We start from the raw sequence: 16,260 nt of genomic DNA, 5'->3' as shown, positions 1-16,260 counted from the left end.
GCTTGTCCCCTGGAGGCCGCCCTGAAACTAGCCGCCTGAACTTCGCAGGTCACTACCTGCTGGGCCTCGACTCCCGCCCTGTGAACTAGCAGGAGCGGAGGAGCTCGGCCTCCCCCGGACACGAAAGCCACACCGCGGACTACGGGTTAAGGCGCGCGGGCGCCGCGGGGCACTGTGGGAGGCAGCGGGGCCGAGGCCGCGGAGCATTGTGGGACACAGCGTGGCTGTCAGCCTCGCCCCACCTCCAGCTTCTCCGGCACCAAGTTCAGCCATATTTCCACTCGGGAACGCCCTCTCCGGACGTCCCCGGATGCAGCCTGACGTAATCACGTCTCTCGGGTCTTGGTGCCTCAGAGGCTAAAGAGGAAGCCTGGCAAAGACCAGCGATGAATTTCCGGGTGCGCCTTCGCTTTACGGCTCTCGCGCTCTTCCGCCGAATCCGGAAGAAGCAGGCAGGCGTTTACGACAGTGCCGGTCGTGTTTACGGCGCCGGCCTCTGAGTGCGCATGTTCTCTGTTTTCCCGGTTCCTTGGAGTGCAGTGCTGGAGAAGTCTTTGGCCCGGGCCATCTGTCGCCATCCGGGCGGGCCGAGGCCGTTGCAGGTGAGCTGCGTGTTTTGTATGGTCCTACGGACCTCCAGAGTCAGCTCGGGTGAAGCCTGGCCTTCGGGACCTCCCGGAAGAGGCCCCTTACGTCCCCTCCTGCCGTCGCTCTCCCTCCGTTGGGCGGGGCAGGAATCTTCCTTCAGTGGTCCCAGGCCCGCCACACTGTGGGGTGCGGGACATGTACGTGTGGCAGGTCCCTTACCCTAGACTCCGCTCGGCGGCCGAGGGCTGGGTGAACTCCATCGTCTGACTTAAGCCACTGGGGCCACAAGACCATTCTAAAGGGTCCAAGTCTCCCTGAGTTTCTTAGTGGGGTGTTTGGGTGCCCAGCCGAGCGGTTCGACCCCTGCCTTGAGCATACCTCACGGAGGTTTCCTTCCGTTGTTTTGTGATTTAGACGGCAAAGGTAGAAGACCAGATTCCACTGATCTGACACCTACCCCAACCCGAGCCCGGGGATCTGTATGGCCACCAGACCCGCCGACTGCCCAGTTGGTGCCTCACTACCTTGTCCTTGTGGCCAGTGCAGCTGTCACATCGTTTTAGTTGAATGGCCTAATTTCATTTCTGTTCGCATTATTTTACAGTGCTGTTGACAACTGGATTTTAATGTCTAAGTCATCATTGTGGTGTTAGGTATCACCTAAAACCCAATTTTTTTCAGATTCCTTTCTGCCTATGATATAATGAAAGAAAGCTGGAGTTATGCAGATAACCCTGGAAGTCAAAAACTATTTTCAAATGATGGGCAGATTAACTGCTTGATTTGTCTGAGCTTCAAATTTTTATTTCTAAAATGGGGCGCCAGAAATTAGTGACATTAAAGGATGTGGCATGCAATGCCTGGAACAGGGTTGAAGCTCATAAAGATTTATTTAATGTGAATTGCTCAAGACCACCACCCCTTCCCATCTGTTCTATTCATGTAGCTTAGTTTAAGTTCAGATTTGGAGGCTGAAGTTCCCAGATAAAGTCACTGTTCTGTCACCCAAATGTCATCTCTCAGCCTCAGAGAAGCAGTGGGCATCAGAGTTACTAAGTACACTATGCTGGTGCTCTTTGATTGCTTTCCAGCCTCCAGGAAATGTTGGGGAAATGGACTGGGAATTCCCCTGAGCATTTTCAGAGTGTCAACCTTGGATGCTGAATTCATAGTCTTTTGATAGGCAGTGACAGTTAAGTATCTGCTAGAGAGCCTCTAGTTTTTTACTCTCCATGAGTTCCACCATTATGCAGAGTGTGGCCTCTGGGACCTTGTCCATAAACTGGCATTGTAAATTTGGGCAGTGTCTTAATTTCGCTTTGCCTTAGTTTCCTTTTGCAGAAAGTGGGGATAATACTGGCCACAAGATTGTTGGGAGGATTGAATGAATTGGTGTGTGAGCACTGAGAGCTAGTCATTGTATGGCATTTTACAAAGAAGGTGTTTTTTCACATGTTAACTAGAAGAACTTTCACAATGGTGCTGTGATATACACAGTTAAATATTATATGCCTTGATGAAAATATTTCTGAAAACCAGAAGGTGGTTATTACCCATCAGAAAATGTTACTGTTTCATCAAATCTTCAAGACACCAGTCAAGAAACACCCTTAACTTACGAGACACTAAGAAATAAAAGCTACACGAAGTGTTCTAGAATTAATGAAATATGGCAAATCAATTTTGTTGGCAGGTTTCTGAGTTTTAAGTATTCAAAGAAAGATGAGGAAAAGTAGCTAGACGGCTGAGGGTTGTTTGTGTACTCTCTTTGAATTTTAGCATTTTTGTTTTTACCCCATATGAGGGTGTTATATACTTTGAGACTTTCCTTCATGCAGTGACTTATGTTATTTGTTTCTAAGGTTTAAAAACATGGCGAAGTTCATGACACCGGTGATCCAGGACAACCCCTCAGGCTGGGGTCCCTGTGCTGTTCCTGAGCAGTTTCGGGATATGCCCTACCAGCCATTCAGCAAAGGAGATCGGCTGGGAAAGGTACTTGCCTGCCAGCGGGAGTCTGGATCTTCTAAGCTGTGACTGCTCCTCTCCAGGAGTTTCAGTTATTCTCTCAAAAGCACAGTCCTGTGCTCCCTACAGAGCTAGCAGCTGAGAGAGGGTATAACCTCTGGAGGGAGTGCTGGGGATTCCAAAGGCATCACGAGCCAGTTCTGATACTTTACCACATGGCGTCCCCTTGCTTTCAGGGCTTTCTGGGTCACCAGTGACTTGCCTGGTTGACCTGAGCATTCTCTTTCTTCATTGCTCTCAATAGGTTGCAGACTGGACAGGGGCCACATACCAAGATAAGAGGTACACAAGTAAGTCTTTTCAACTGGCTGCCCAAACCAGGACCTTGGGAGAATTGTTCCTTTTTTCTAATAAGCTCTGTCTGAAAGCTTTTTTCTAGGAAAGGAAAGATGCTAACAATGATTGATAGTTTCTAAGGGGATAGTCTTGACTGTGGACCCAAATGACATTTAAAAAAGAAAAAATAGCTCCAAAACTTTATTCATTAAAGCAGTGTGGACCATTATCTGGGCGTTTTCCTCCACTTTGAGTCTTAGACCCCTCAAAAAATCTATCAAACACATTGCCAGTTTACGTTCTTTGCTTGGAATTTACTAAGCCTCTGAAGCCAATCAGTGGACTCCAGGTTTAAATCCCGTGGTTTAAGATCCTAGTAAGGACCAACAATTAAAAAAAAAGATCCTAGTAAGGTAAAAGGTTTTTGTGTCAATTGAAACACAGTGGCTGCCTGGAGTGCCAAGTTAAGATACCTGAGGCTGAGGCCACAAGAGAGTCACTCGTCCACTAGACATGTCTGTCTTGGGCTGCAGACAGTGATGTGGTGGTGTGCGTGCCCCACATTCTCACACACAAACACAAGCTCTCAACTCGGATTCTTGCACGATGAGGTGGAGAATGAAATGGGACAACTCGAGTTCCCCAAACTCTTGAAAAGTTCTTTAGCCTGGGGCTTTTCATGTTTCCACGTACATATGAATCAACTGGGGATCTTATTAAAGCTGTGGTTCTGGTTTAGTAGATCTGGGGTCGGGTGGGAGGCTGCACACCAGTCAGCGCCAGGTCCCCAGACCACACTTGAAGAGCAAGACTGGAATAGCACGTATGTGTATGTATACACCCTGTGGGTGATGGTTATTATGTTGTCACCTTTGCCTCCAGATAAGTACTCCTCTCAGTTTGGTGGTGGGAGTCAGTATGCTTATTTCCATGAGGAGGATGAGACCAGCTTCCAGCTGGTGGATACAGCCCGCACCCAGAAGACAGCCTACCAGCGGAACCGCATGAGATTTGCACAGGTAGAGCCTGAGCTGAGAACCTGAGGCTTGTGCTTTGGTCATTGCCTGCTGCTGAATGTTCATGAGAGAGGAAAGTGTATCGTGGTCTTCTAGTGAATCCCAAATGGCTATTCAGTGACAGATTGTATTGGAGTAAACTTGTACTAAGTCCAGGGACGCGTTTAATAAGAGACCTGTTCACCAACAGCCCCAGCATCATAGTCCCCCACTAAGAATGGGTGTTGGTCATAGATAAAAAGGTGCCATGTATTCGTCACCTCACTTAATTGCTATATGAGGACTTTATGAAGTCGATGGTCCAGTTGGGCTGCATCTTATTACATAAAGAGCAGCAGCCCGACTACAACCAGTAAACTTACTTCAATAGAAAAATCTGTCGTGGGGATTTAAGTCTAAACTAATTTCAGTATTTCTTCCACTAAAACTCCCAATCTGTTCATGCTGTGGAGTAAAAGCACAGAATGAAATGTGAAGCTTGGGCCTTGCCCCCCACCCTTACTCTAAAGACCTCCCATTAGTCCCACCAAATCCCTAGGGTCTTGACAGGGTTGCTTTTTCCTAATTCCCAGCGGAACCTCCGCAGAGACAAAGATCGGCGCAACATGTTGCAGTTCAACCTGCAGACGCTGCCCAAGAGTGCCAAGCAGAAAGAGAGGTGATGCTCCCACCCTGCCCGCACAAGGTGTCCTTCCCATACAGGCTGTTCCCAGAAGACACCAGGCCAGACAGGAGGGGGCTCACTTTCCCACCATGGGGGCTAGGGGACTTTCCTAAAGCCAGTCATAGCAGGTAGCACAGGGAGGAGACTGCCTGCAGTGGACCTGGCCACTGGGGAGGGAAACAGGCAGACAGGAGGTGACTGGGGTTGCCCAGTCTCAGTCCCACCAGGTACAACTCTAAGAAGCCCCATTTATGCTGCATCCTACAGACCCCTGTTGTACTCACAGAGCTGTGAGGTTGAGCTAGTACACCTGGTCGGTATTTGGGGACAACATGCTTCTGCTAGCATCTCCATTTTGTGCCCATTTAGTCTCTTTCTGGGAGGCCGTTTTCCATCTCAGAGAAGTCGGTGATGATAGTGAAGTTCAGCTGAAGAAAGGGCCGCTGACTTAAAAACCGGCACTGAGATCACAATGTTCTATCTTTTCAGAGAACGCATCCGACTGCAGAAAAAATTCCAGAAACAATTTGGAGTGAGACAGAAGTGGGACCAAAAGTCACAGGTACTGTATCCACAGCAGAATTCTGTCTGGGAGTACAGTTTTGTTTCTTTTTATTGCAGTTTTGAGGTATAATCACATGCCATAAAAGTGAGTGGGTTTAGTGTATTTGCGGAGTTGTGCAACCGTTACTGCAGTCAATTTCAGACCATTTTCTTCACCCTAAAAAGAAGGCCTGTGCTCTTTAGCAGTAACCCTATTCCTCCCAGCCCTAGACAACCACTAAGCTATTTTTTATGTACATATATTTTTTTATTTGTTCTAATTAGTTACACATGACAATAGGATGCATTTTGACACATCATATATAAATGGAGTTTAACTTCCCATTCTTGTTCTATGTGATGTAGAGTTACACAAATCATGTAATCATATATGCACATAGGGTAATAATGTCCGATTCATTCTACTATCACTTCTAACCCCATACCCCCTCCCTTCCCTTCCCTCTGTCTAGTCCCAATTACCTCTATTCTCCCCCACCCCCAACCCTTAATTGTGAGTTAGCATCCTCATATCAGAGAAAACATTCGGGCTTTGGTTCTTTGAGATTGGCTTATTTTGCTTAGCATAATATTCTCCAGCTCCATCCGTTTACTAGCAAATGCCATAATTTCGTTCTTCTTTAAGGCTGAGTAATATTCCATTGTATAAATACAGCACATTTTCTTGTATCCATTCATCTGTTGAAGGGCACCTAGGTTCCATAGTTTAGCTATCGTGAATTGAGCTGCTATGAACATTGATGTGGCTGTGTCACTATAGTATGCTGATTTTAAGTCCTTTGAGTATAAAACAAGGAATGAAATGACTAGGTCAAATTATAGTTCCATTCCGCATTTCCGTAGGAATCTCCATACTGCTTTCCATAGTGGCTGCACCAATTTGCAGTCCCACCAGCAATGTAAGAGTGTGCCTTTTTCCCTACATCCTCACCAACATTCATTATTGCTTGTATTCTTGATGATTGCCATTCTGGCTGGAGTGAGATGGACTCCGGAGTAGTTTTGATTTGCATTTCTCTAATTGCTAGAGATGTTGAACATTTTTTCATGTTTATTGATCAATTTTGTGAAGTGTTGTATCTGAGGTGCATGTGGGAAAGATTTTCTCTCCCATTCTATAGGTTCTGTCTTCACATTACTGATTGTTTCTTTTGCTGTGAAGAAGCTTTTTAGTTTGATTCCATCCCATTTATTGATTCTTGATTTTACTTCTTGTGCTTTACAGGTCTTTGTTAAGGAAGTCAGTAAGCTGACATGGTGGATATTTGGGCCTAGTTTTTCTTCACTTAGGCGCAGGGTCTCTGTTCTAGTGCCCAAGTCTTTGATCCACTTGGAGTTGATTCTATCTGTTTTTGTGCAGGGTGAGAGAAAGGAGTTTAATTTCATTTTGCTACATATGGATTTTTAATTTTCCCCCCACTATTTGTTGAAAAGGCTATCTTTTCTCCAGTATATGTTTTTGGCACCTTTGTCTAGCATGAGATAACTGTATTTATGTGGGTTTGTCTGTGTATCTTCTATTTTATACTTGCTCTGTGTATCTGTTTTGGTGCCAATACCATGCTGTTTTTGTTACTGTTGCTCTGTAGTATAGTTTAAGTTCTGGTATTGTGGTGCCTCCTGAATTTTCCTGTTTTGAACATTTCACATAAATGAAATTCTGTGTGATATTTTGTGACAGGGCTAACTTAATTTAGCATAGTGTTTTCAAGCTTCATCCATTTTATAGCATGTATTGGCGCAGTGGCTACAGAGGATTGATTCCCAAATCCCTTGAGGAATACCAAAATTGCAGGTGTTCAACTCCTTGTGTATAAAATGTGACAGTATTTGCATGTGACCTGTGCACATGTTCTCCACTACTTCTGTTTTGTTTTTGTTTGTTTGTTTGCAATGCTGAAAATTGAACCCAGTATCTTACATGTTAGGTAAGCATTCTACCACTGAGCTACACTCCCAGCCCTTGGGTATTTTAAATCATTTCTAGGTAACTGCATAGATTATTCCTTATCTGCTTATCTGAAATGCTTAAGACCAGAAGTACTTCCAGTTTGGGTGTTGGGTTTTTTTTTGGGGGGGGGGGGGTTCTTTTAGAATAACATCTAAAATAGCATCATCAAGCATCCTTAATCCAAAATCAGAAACTAATTGAGTGTCTTGTCAGCGCTCATATTCAAGTTTGGAGCATGTCAGATGTTTGGATTAGGAATGCTTAACCAGTAATGCTTAATACAATGTAAATGTTACGTAAGTAGACTTTGTATTCTACCATTGAGGGAGTAACTGACAAGAAGAAAGTGAGCCAGGTGCAGTAGCACACACCTGTGATCCCAGTGACTTGGGAGGCTGAGGCAGGAGGATCATGAGTTCAGCCTCAGCCACTCAGAGAGGTCCTAAGTAACTTGGGCAGACCCTCTCTCAAAATAAAAAATAGGGGCTGGGATAAAGCCCAGTTGGTAGAGTGCTTGCCTAGCATGCCCTGGGTTCAATCCCCAGCACCACCAAATAAATAAATAAATAGGGCTGGATGTGAAGCTTAATGATTAAGCACCCCTGGGTTTAATTCCCAATACAAAAAAAAAAAAAATCTGTACATTCACTCCATTGCCCAGGCTGGTCTCATGCGACTCTCCCACCTCAGCCTCCTGAGTAGCGGGGAACACAGGATCCCCACTGCCCTCAAATATTTTTAGTCCATGGTCTGTTCGATCCTCAGATGCAGAACCCTTAGGTGTGGAACTGCCTCTGTGGCGGCCCCACTGTACTTCATTTTCTTTTGATTCTAAGTAACATCCCTTGGTGTGGAAGTCCACACTGCAGTGCTGGTGTGGACACTGAGGACAGTAAGCACGGGTAAGTCAGGACACGAAGGTGCAGTGGTGGAATCCAACCTGCCAGATCCTGTGCTTGCATTTGCCCGCCAGAGGAGCTCTGGATGTTCCTGGTGGAATCATTGCCCAAGCGTAGAATTATGTTTTTAAAATCATGATCTGTTTGGTCCTTTTAGGTTATAAGCTCCCAGGAGTCAAGAATTCTGTCTCATAAAACAGCCAGTACCATCCATATTTGTTGAATAAGTGTCCTTCCTAGTGTTAAACTGTCTTTTGCTTATATTTTGCATGGACTCTAAGTCCCTTTTCCAATGGTTTCCCACGGCAGAAACCCCGAGACTCTTCAGTTGAGGTCCGCAGTGACTGGGAGGTGAAGGAGGAAATGGATTTCCCTCAATTGATGAAGATGCGCTACTTGGAAGTCTCGGAGCCGCAGGACATGTGAGTGGCACTTTTCCTGCTATCCACCCTGATCCTGGGGGTGGACTCTCTTCGCGGATGTTCCCTTAAGCCCTGGTAATTATAGAAAGGATCTGAAGCCACTTACTCAAAAGAGATTGTGTTAAGATTAATGGGTGCATTTTTAAAAATCAAGACTAACCCAAAAAGCAGGAAGAAGTTTATTAATCTAAACTTCAGGTTTCTTACAACTTCCTGGCATCCTGAGCAAAGGAGAAATAAATTATACAGCTCTTGCGGCAGAAAGAGAAAAAGAAAAAAGCAAGGAGAAATATACTCATAGTAAACCCCAGATTTCTTTCAGTTTTGGCAGAGAGAGAGGGAGACAGCAGTTCTTGGGGCGGCTGCTTCTCCTGACATTTCAGAGAGCTCCTCACTACAAAGGGCAGATGGATGGAGCTGAGCCTATGGGACTTGAGAGCACCAGACCAGATGTCTGTCCTCCATCCCTTCCTCTTATTAGACTTCTGGGCAAGACTTAGGATTCTATGATTAAAAGAAGAAAAGTGGGCTCACCTCTTTCCTTGCTGTCTTGCCTGCTCTTCCTCAGTGAGTGCTGCGGGGCCCTGGAATACTACGACAAAGCCTTTGACCGCATCACCACCAGGAGCGAGAAGCCCCTGCGGAGCATCAAGCGCATCTTCCACACCGTCACCACCACAGATGACCCTGTCATCCGGAAGGTGCGCATGCCCTGCTGGCCCTCTCCCACCCATTAGGATGCTTTCGGCTTCTACAGCTGAGACCTCAGAAAAGCAAAGGCCTTGGGACTACAGACACCCGCATTCCACACGGGGATCAGTTCAGGACCCCTCCACAGTGCCGAGAGCTGAGCGCTCAAGTCCCTTAATGGAAAGTGCCATACGATTTCCACATAACCTGGGCAGATCTTTTATACACCTTAATCATCTCCAGGATACTTACAGTGCCCAAGACAACGCGAATGCCACGTAAATGATTGTTCCACTATATTGGCAGTCTGCATGTGTCCAGCACAGACACAGTGTTGTTTTGATATTTGCTGGTGTCTGTGGGTGTGGAGCCCACAGAAAGAGAGGGCCAATTGTGTGTCTGGCCTGAGCAAATTCCTCTAAATTGACTTAGATGAAGGCAGGCACATAGAGGGTAGACCTTGAGTCGTGCTGGTGTTGAGCCCCCACTCAGCCCTGCGAGCTGGCTTCATGGCTGTTTTCTCATCCACAACAGTGAGCAAATGTTCTTACGCATGACATCGTGGCAGGGCGGAAGCATCAAGAAGCACTAACAAGTGGCCATGGCCTGTGGTTCCACCTTAGCCCAGCATGGTGACCACAGGCAGAGTCTCCACTGATTTGCTGCAGCCTCTCAAGCAACGGGGGACATGTGGGTGTGAAAGGCGTCCTTGTTCTTAGAGATTGGGGCAATGAGCAAAGGAGTCTTCCCCGCCATGCTATTGGGCAGTCGGGCCTAAGAAAGAGTCTCCTCAGACCTCCCTTTTGTCCTCCTTTCAGCTGGCAAAGACCCAGGGGAATGTGTTTGCCACCGATGCCATTCTGGCCACACTGATGAGCTGCACCCGCTCTGTGTATTCCTGGGACATTGTCGTCCAGAGAGTTGGGTCCAAGCTCTTCTTTGACAAGAGGGACAACTCCGACTTTGGTGAGGACCCTGTCTGGGAAGCAGCTCAGAGGCCTTGGGTGATTTTGTTGGTTCAGAACAGTTCCCTGGTACTAAAGAGGGGTAGGAGGTGGTCTGTCCCCTGGGGTGGCGATGGCTCATCGGCATCCCTCCCAGCTCCTTGAGAATGGGGAAGGGGCTGGTGCTGCAGGCTCGGGAATGTGAGTTTGCTGGTCCCTTCTCAGAACACCCCACCAGGCCTCAGCTGCCACTCGTCGCAGGTGTTCTGGCCTCTCCTCTCTCTCAGACCCTCCTCGTATTAATGTTTTTCTAGACTGATGCTTTTTGCTGCTGCCTTTCTGTGATACTCATATTGAGTATCAGTCACTCAGAAAAATGGCAATATGAAAGCAAAGCAAAGTCGTTCCAAGCCTGAAGTCTGAGGCTGCTCCCTTGTTAAAAAGATATCAAAGTCAAATGTGCTTCTGACACTTTGGGATTCCTCAAGAGCACATTTGACTTTGGTCGTGACTGAGTTCACTGTCAGGTGGTCTCTAGGCTGCTCCCTCCTGCTGTGTGTCCTGCACTTAGGGGACCAGGCTTGTAGAAGGCGGTTTTGGGGGGGAAGGGCCTCTGGTTTGGGTCTGCACATCCCCTAGTTTGCTGTACATGTTGTCAGAGACTCTTGGTTACATCCTATGTGACCATGTCCCCTTTGCAGACCTCCTGACTGTGAGTGAGACAGCCAATGAACCCCCTCAGGATGAAGGCAATTCCTTTAACTCGCCCCGCAACCTGGCCATGGAGGCGACCTACATCAACCACAACTTCTCCCAGCAGTGCCTGAGAATGGTGAGGCAAGCACCTGGGTGCTGACCGTGCCGTTTAGTTGACTCCCGTGTATTGAGCCTCTGCTTCCCACAAGGTCCTGGGACTGTGGGGCTGATCGAGTGGGACCGGTGTGTTCCCTGCCTGTAGCAGAGGCTGCAACTCAGGCCTTGAAGTCAGACTCCCCGATTTTGAACTGTAGGTCTACCACCTGCTAGCGCCAGAGCCTCAGGCATGTTTCCTCTGTTAAATTACAGTACCCATAATGCTTGTCTCTCACAGACACGTTGTGAAGATTCCTTCAGTTCTTTAAAAAATTTGTTGTACAGATGCATCCTTTTAGGTCCTGTGGACAGAGCAGGGAACAAAGCAGAGCTTCTGCCCTTAGGGAGCTTTGTTGTAGCGGAAGACGAAAGATAATGGACACCATGTTGGTGTGACTTGGTAGCCTCTGTGCCATGGTGAGGGGAGAGCAGGGCTGCTGGGTCATTGTTCTATTTATTTTTTTTTTTTTATTTTTTTTTATTGGTTGTTCAAAACATTATAAAGCTCTTGACATATCATATTTCATACATTAGATTCAAGTTGGTTATGAACTCCCAATTTTACCCCAAATACAGATTGCAGAATCACATCGGTTACACATCCACATTTTTACATAATGCCCTATTAGTAACTGTTGTATTCTGCTACCTTTCCTATCCTCTACCATCCCCCCTCCCTCCCCTCCCATCTTCTCTCTCTACCCCATCCACTGTAATTCATATCTCTCCTTGTTTATTTTCCCATTCCCCTCACAACCTCTTATATGTAATTTTGTATAACAATGAGGGTCTCCCTCCATTACCATGCAATTTCCCTTTTCTCTCCCTTTCCATCCCACCTCATGTATCTGTTTAATGTTAATCTTTTCTTCCTGCTCTTCCTCCCTGCTCTGTTCTTAGTTGCTCTCATTATATCAATGGGTCATTGTTCTAATCCGCTGGGCGCTGACAACCAGGGGGTGGGGGGTAAAGCAGACATAAAGCACAGTGAGCTCAGAGTCCCCTTGAGGGCCCCAGGCCAGGGATAGAAATGCTGGGTCTGGCTGTTTGGGTTAGGAACAGAGTTAGCACTGTCTTGTGACAGCTTTGTCATTTTTGCAGGGGAAGGAAAGATACAACTTCCCCAACCCAAATCCGTTTGTGGAGGATGACATGGATAAGAATGAAATCGCCTCTGTCGCTTACCGGTACGTCAGCTCCCTGGAGGGCCACTGGGAGCAGAGACAAGAGCCTGTTTGGGGGGATGCACCTGAAATGGAGGGTGTCAATGACCAAATGAGTTCCTCCTTCACTGCAGTTACCGAAGGTGGAAGCTCGGAGACGATATTGACCTTATTGTCCGTTGTGAGCATGACGGCGTCATGACCGGAGCCAATGGGGAGGTGTCCTTCATCAACATCAAGACCCTCAACGAGTGGGACTCCAGGGTGAGGCGCCGCCCCCCGCACACCTCCATGTCTGTTCCCTTCCGTGTGCGTTGTCATAGCCAGCGGAGTTTTCCCCGCCAAGTTCCTCATGGGGGGCAGGGTTCAGCTGACAGCATTGGGAAGGCTTCTGCTTGCTTTGCACACCCGCACCCCCTTCTTCCAGCACTTTCTTCCTCCACCTTCTGTCTGGCCTCCTCTTACCTTCTGCTCTCTGCACATCTGGTTCTACTCTTTTGTCGTCTGGGCTGGCGGTTTCCCGCAGGCCCAGCAGCTCTCTCTGTCGCCTCCTTACTCCAGCCGTTGCCATCTCTAGCTTTGATCCCTGTATCCAGTTCCTTCGCCGTGAACTCTAAAACCCTAAGACCCAGCTTAGAACCGACTCACAGACATACCTAGAAAGAGACGTGTTCCCCATCCTCCCCCACCCTGTGTCCCTGGTGGCTGGGCCATTGGTAGTTCTCAGACGGCCCAGGCTTGTGCTGCACGGGCTTTCCTTGCCACTCTCCAGACACTTGGATTCAGGACACTTGATTCAGCAGGAAAACACTGGGGCCATCTGTTCTGCACCCTTGGCCCCTCACCTGCAGAAAAGCACCAAGGAAGGTTTGCTGTGGCCTTGGCTGCAGGCCAGCTGCCTTCTCTGTTCTGTTTTGTCACTCAGCTCATTGGTTCGCTGACATCGCCAGGCACAGGGCCCTGTTCACTCATGTTTTACATCTGCCTGCCTCCAGACCTCCCTCTGTAACCACAGCTCCTCCTATGCCTACCAGTGTCCTGCTCCCCTCGCCCAGCACAGATCAGGGAAGGGCTCTTTGGTGCCTCACCAAACCCACACTCCTAGTCAGTTTGGAACTAACTGGCTAATAAAATGAACTTGTATGTTTATTTTTTGCAATGAACCAAGAAGGATTGGAAACCTCCACCATGTGACCTCTGACCAGTTACTTCACCCTGGACCAACCCAGCTGCCCACATCTGTAATTAAGGTGCCCCGAGACCCCACTAGGGTCCTTTTCTGGTATCTACATGTGCCCGCTTTTGTGGAGCCTCAGACTTAGCTCCTCACCCTGCCCGAGGCTGCCCTAGGTGTCCTTCCCACCATGCCTCAGATCAGTATCCACCCCTCCCCTGCAGCCTCTGCCAATGCCTTCGCTCGGTTGACCATCACACCCACATAGCACAAGTGCTTCTGTGGTTTATATGGCACTTGATGCCATCTCCATGTCTTTACTTTTGTGTGTCCATCCCATCTGGATGGCGCCTAGAGAAAAGGATTGTCCCATTGAGTAGCTGCTGTGTAGCAGACTATGCAAGGGGGACCATGTCTCTGTCTCCATGTGCTGACAGTATTAATCCTGATCAGCCGCGTCCTTCCCTGCTCCCTAGTTAGCAGTCAGGGGAGGCCCTGCCTTGCACCTCTAACTGGGCCTTCCTCTTGCAGCACTGCAATGGCGTTGACTGGCGTCAGAAGCTGGACTCTCAGCGTGGGGCTGTCATTGCCACTGAGCTAAAGAATAACAGCTACAAGCTGGCCCGATGGACCTGCTGCGCTCTGCTGGCCGGATCCGAGTACCTCAAGCTTGGGTGAGATTCCCAGCAGGGGGCCAAGGACTGGCCTTCTGAGAGGCTAGAGACAGGCTTATCTTTTCCTTCCTCCCTTGAGGAGAGCAGCAAACAAGGTGTCACCATTTAACTGACATTTGACCGCCAGCACTGCCAGCTCTGTGCCACCCACTCCTGCCACTAACATCCCTTTCCCCACAGTTATGTGTCTCGCTACCACGTGAAGGACTCCTCCCGCCATGTCATCCTGGGCACCCAGCAGTTCAAGCCCAACGAGTTCGCAAGCCAGATCAACCTGAGCGTGGAGAACGCCTGGGGCATCCTGCGCTGTGTCATCGACATCTGCATGAAGCTGGAGGAGGGCAAGTACCTCATCCTCAAGGACCCCAACAAGCAGGTCATCCGAGTCTACAGTCTGCCTGATGGCACCTTCAGCTCCGATGAGGACGACGAGGACGAGGAAGAGGAGGAAGAGGAAGAAGAAGGTGTGTGGCAAGCCTCTCTGAAGTCTCAGGGATCTGGGGGCTGGCAAGGGAACGAACCCTGGAGCCACTGGCACAGTCACCCTTGATAAAAACCTTTTGAGAGTCCCTGGGACGTTAGCACCCTCTCCGGCTCCCAGAGCTTCCTCCAGAGCCTTCAGAAACATAAGGCACTGAGGGGAGCCAGGTCCTTGGAGGAGCTGCTAGGGTTGGGGGAGCTAGGCTGTGGAGGTCCCTGACTATAGCTGGTGCTCTGGACAGGAAAGGTGGGCTCTGGCAGCTACATAGGATGGAATCCCTCTCAGGCCTCAATGGCCAGTGACTGAAGAATAGCCCAGCCCCACGAGGTTCCCAAAAGCCAACTTGGGAGTAGAGGCACTGGACCTCAGAAGCAGCTCACCAGTTCACAGAGGAGAGTGCACATCACATCACACAGCGTGGCTCATTTCTTTTTTAACATTTTGTGTCTTTCAGAGGAAGAAACTTAACCAGATGGTGGTGTGGCACTGGAGTTTGATTCTGCTGAGCCTAGGAGGGCCTTTGGTGCCTGTCTGTCTGACTCCTGCCCTCTGCCCTGCGACAGATGGAATAAAGTATAAGTCTTCTTGGTCTCTTTCCCTCATCGTTTGCCTCTTCCTCCTCCCAGCAGCCCTTGGGTTAGGGAGTGAGGCCTAGCTGCTTCTGTCTGGCCTTCATTCTTGAGCATTGCTAGAGGCACTCCTGGTACAGATGAATTTCCCAGAGTGTCCTTTTGGAATCCCTCGAAATAATCCTTTCGTAGGCAGTGTTAATTGCGAGGTAAGTGATGGGGGTCCCTGCAAGGAGTCCACCGGCACAGCCCTCGGGCCTGCTGGCGTGTGCAAGACCAGGCTGTTGCCTTAGAAGGCCAGATGTCTCTGGGTCACCACCAAGGCAGGATCACTGCTCTTGAGAATGCCACCTTGGAAGATGTTGATGGATGTTCCATGGAGTGGTGATTGTGTTGGTTTCGTAAATTGTTTTCAAGCTTGGCTTGGGCAGGTGACAAAATCTGAAGCCAAAGCCCACAAAAGCTCTGGTTGTTTTGGCTGAGTCAACTTTTCTGGGTGGATGCTGTTCTGTTCTGGACACTGAAGTGATTACCCTGCTGGATAACCAAGCATTCTATAAGTACCTGGCCACCCCTGCTTTCAGAATTTAATGCTAATGGAAATAACAGCATCTTACAAGTGAAATAGATTCAGCTTTGTAGTAGAATTCCCAAAGTTAGAATTTTAATCAAAATAATTGTGCCTCAGGAAGCACAAATATATGTATATATTTTTGTGTGTGCTTTTCTGAGAGTTGAACCCAGATTTTCAAGCATGTCAGGTGCTCTACACTGAGCCATGGCCCTAGCCCTTGCAAGGAAAAATTTACTGGGGCAACATTTACTTTGTCATTAGGGATACTGGAGAGAGAAAGCAAAAAGTTTGTGTGGAGTTTTCATGGTAGTTTTAAAATACATAAGGTGGTTGGGCTGGGGTTGTGGCTCAGTGGTAGAGCACTTCTCTAGCACACATGAGGCACTGAGTTGGATCCCAGCACCACATAAAAATAAACAAAGGTATAAAAAAGTACATATATATATATATATATATATATATATATATATATATATGATGGTATGACAGGTCCCATAAAGTTTCAAGCTTAAAATTCAAACATGTGGCCCAGTCTCAGGATTAACTGGGGCTGGCAGTAGCCAAGGCTCATTCTCTAAGTACTTTGCATCAAATTCCATTACGTCTGTGTCCTGCACCAGGCTGCCAAGTCCAGTGCTAAAAGTGGTCCTGCACTCAAAACCTAGTAGATCCTGTCTGCAATGCAGGCTCTACCCAGCTTTAGGGCCCTGAATACATCATCCTTACCTCCC

At 48.1% G+C, this 16,260-nt stretch overlaps 1 protein-coding gene across 1 annotated transcript; it reads left to right on the top strand.

Moving 5' to 3' along the window:
- The first annotated feature begins 447 nt into the window (after positions 1–447).
- On the top strand, positions 448–14,977 carry Eif3d (eukaryotic translation initiation factor 3 subunit D). Its single transcript, XM_046429337.2, has 15 exons — positions 448–602; positions 2,451–2,583; positions 2,861–2,906; positions 3,775–3,911; positions 4,481–4,566; positions 5,062–5,134; positions 8,296–8,408; positions 8,977–9,109; positions 9,917–10,064; positions 10,744–10,874; positions 11,996–12,081; positions 12,192–12,321; positions 13,763–13,905; positions 14,086–14,369; positions 14,841–14,977. Exons 2-15 carry the CDS (start codon positions 2,461–2,463, stop codon positions 14,852–14,854), a joined length of 1,647 nt encoding a protein of 548 aa, XP_046285293.1. The 5' UTR covers positions 448–602; positions 2,451–2,460; the 3' UTR covers positions 14,855–14,977.
- The last annotated feature ends 1,283 nt before the right edge of the window (positions 14,978–16,260 follow it).

Source organism: Marmota monax, unplaced genomic scaffold, assembly GCF_021218885.2.
Source record: "Marmota monax isolate L192 unplaced genomic scaffold, Marmota_monax_Labrador192_F-V1.1 WCK01_AAM20220418_F8-fsc00051, whole genome shotgun sequence".
Classification (NCBI taxonomy): domain Eukaryota; kingdom Metazoa; phylum Chordata; class Mammalia; order Rodentia; family Sciuridae; genus Marmota; species Marmota monax.
Note: the sequence above shows the minus strand (reverse complement) of the source record. Positions and strands in the feature narration are given on the sequence as shown.

What these genes read in the sequence shown, in the direction of transcription:
- Eif3d (XM_046429337.2), top strand. Translation starts at nt 2,461, where the DNA reads ATGGCGAAGTTCATGACACCGGTGATCCAGGACAACCCCTCAGGCTGG. An exon ending in GTCTCGGAGCCGCAGGACAT is followed by an intron (nt 8,409 to 8,976) that starts GTGAGTGGCACT and finishes GCTCTTCCTCAG; the next exon opens with TGAGTGCTGCGGGGCCCTGG. An exon ending in CCCAGCAGTGCCTGAGAATG is followed by an intron (nt 10,875 to 11,995) that starts GTGAGGCAAGCA and finishes TCATTTTTGCAG; the next exon opens with GGGAAGGAAAGATACAACTT.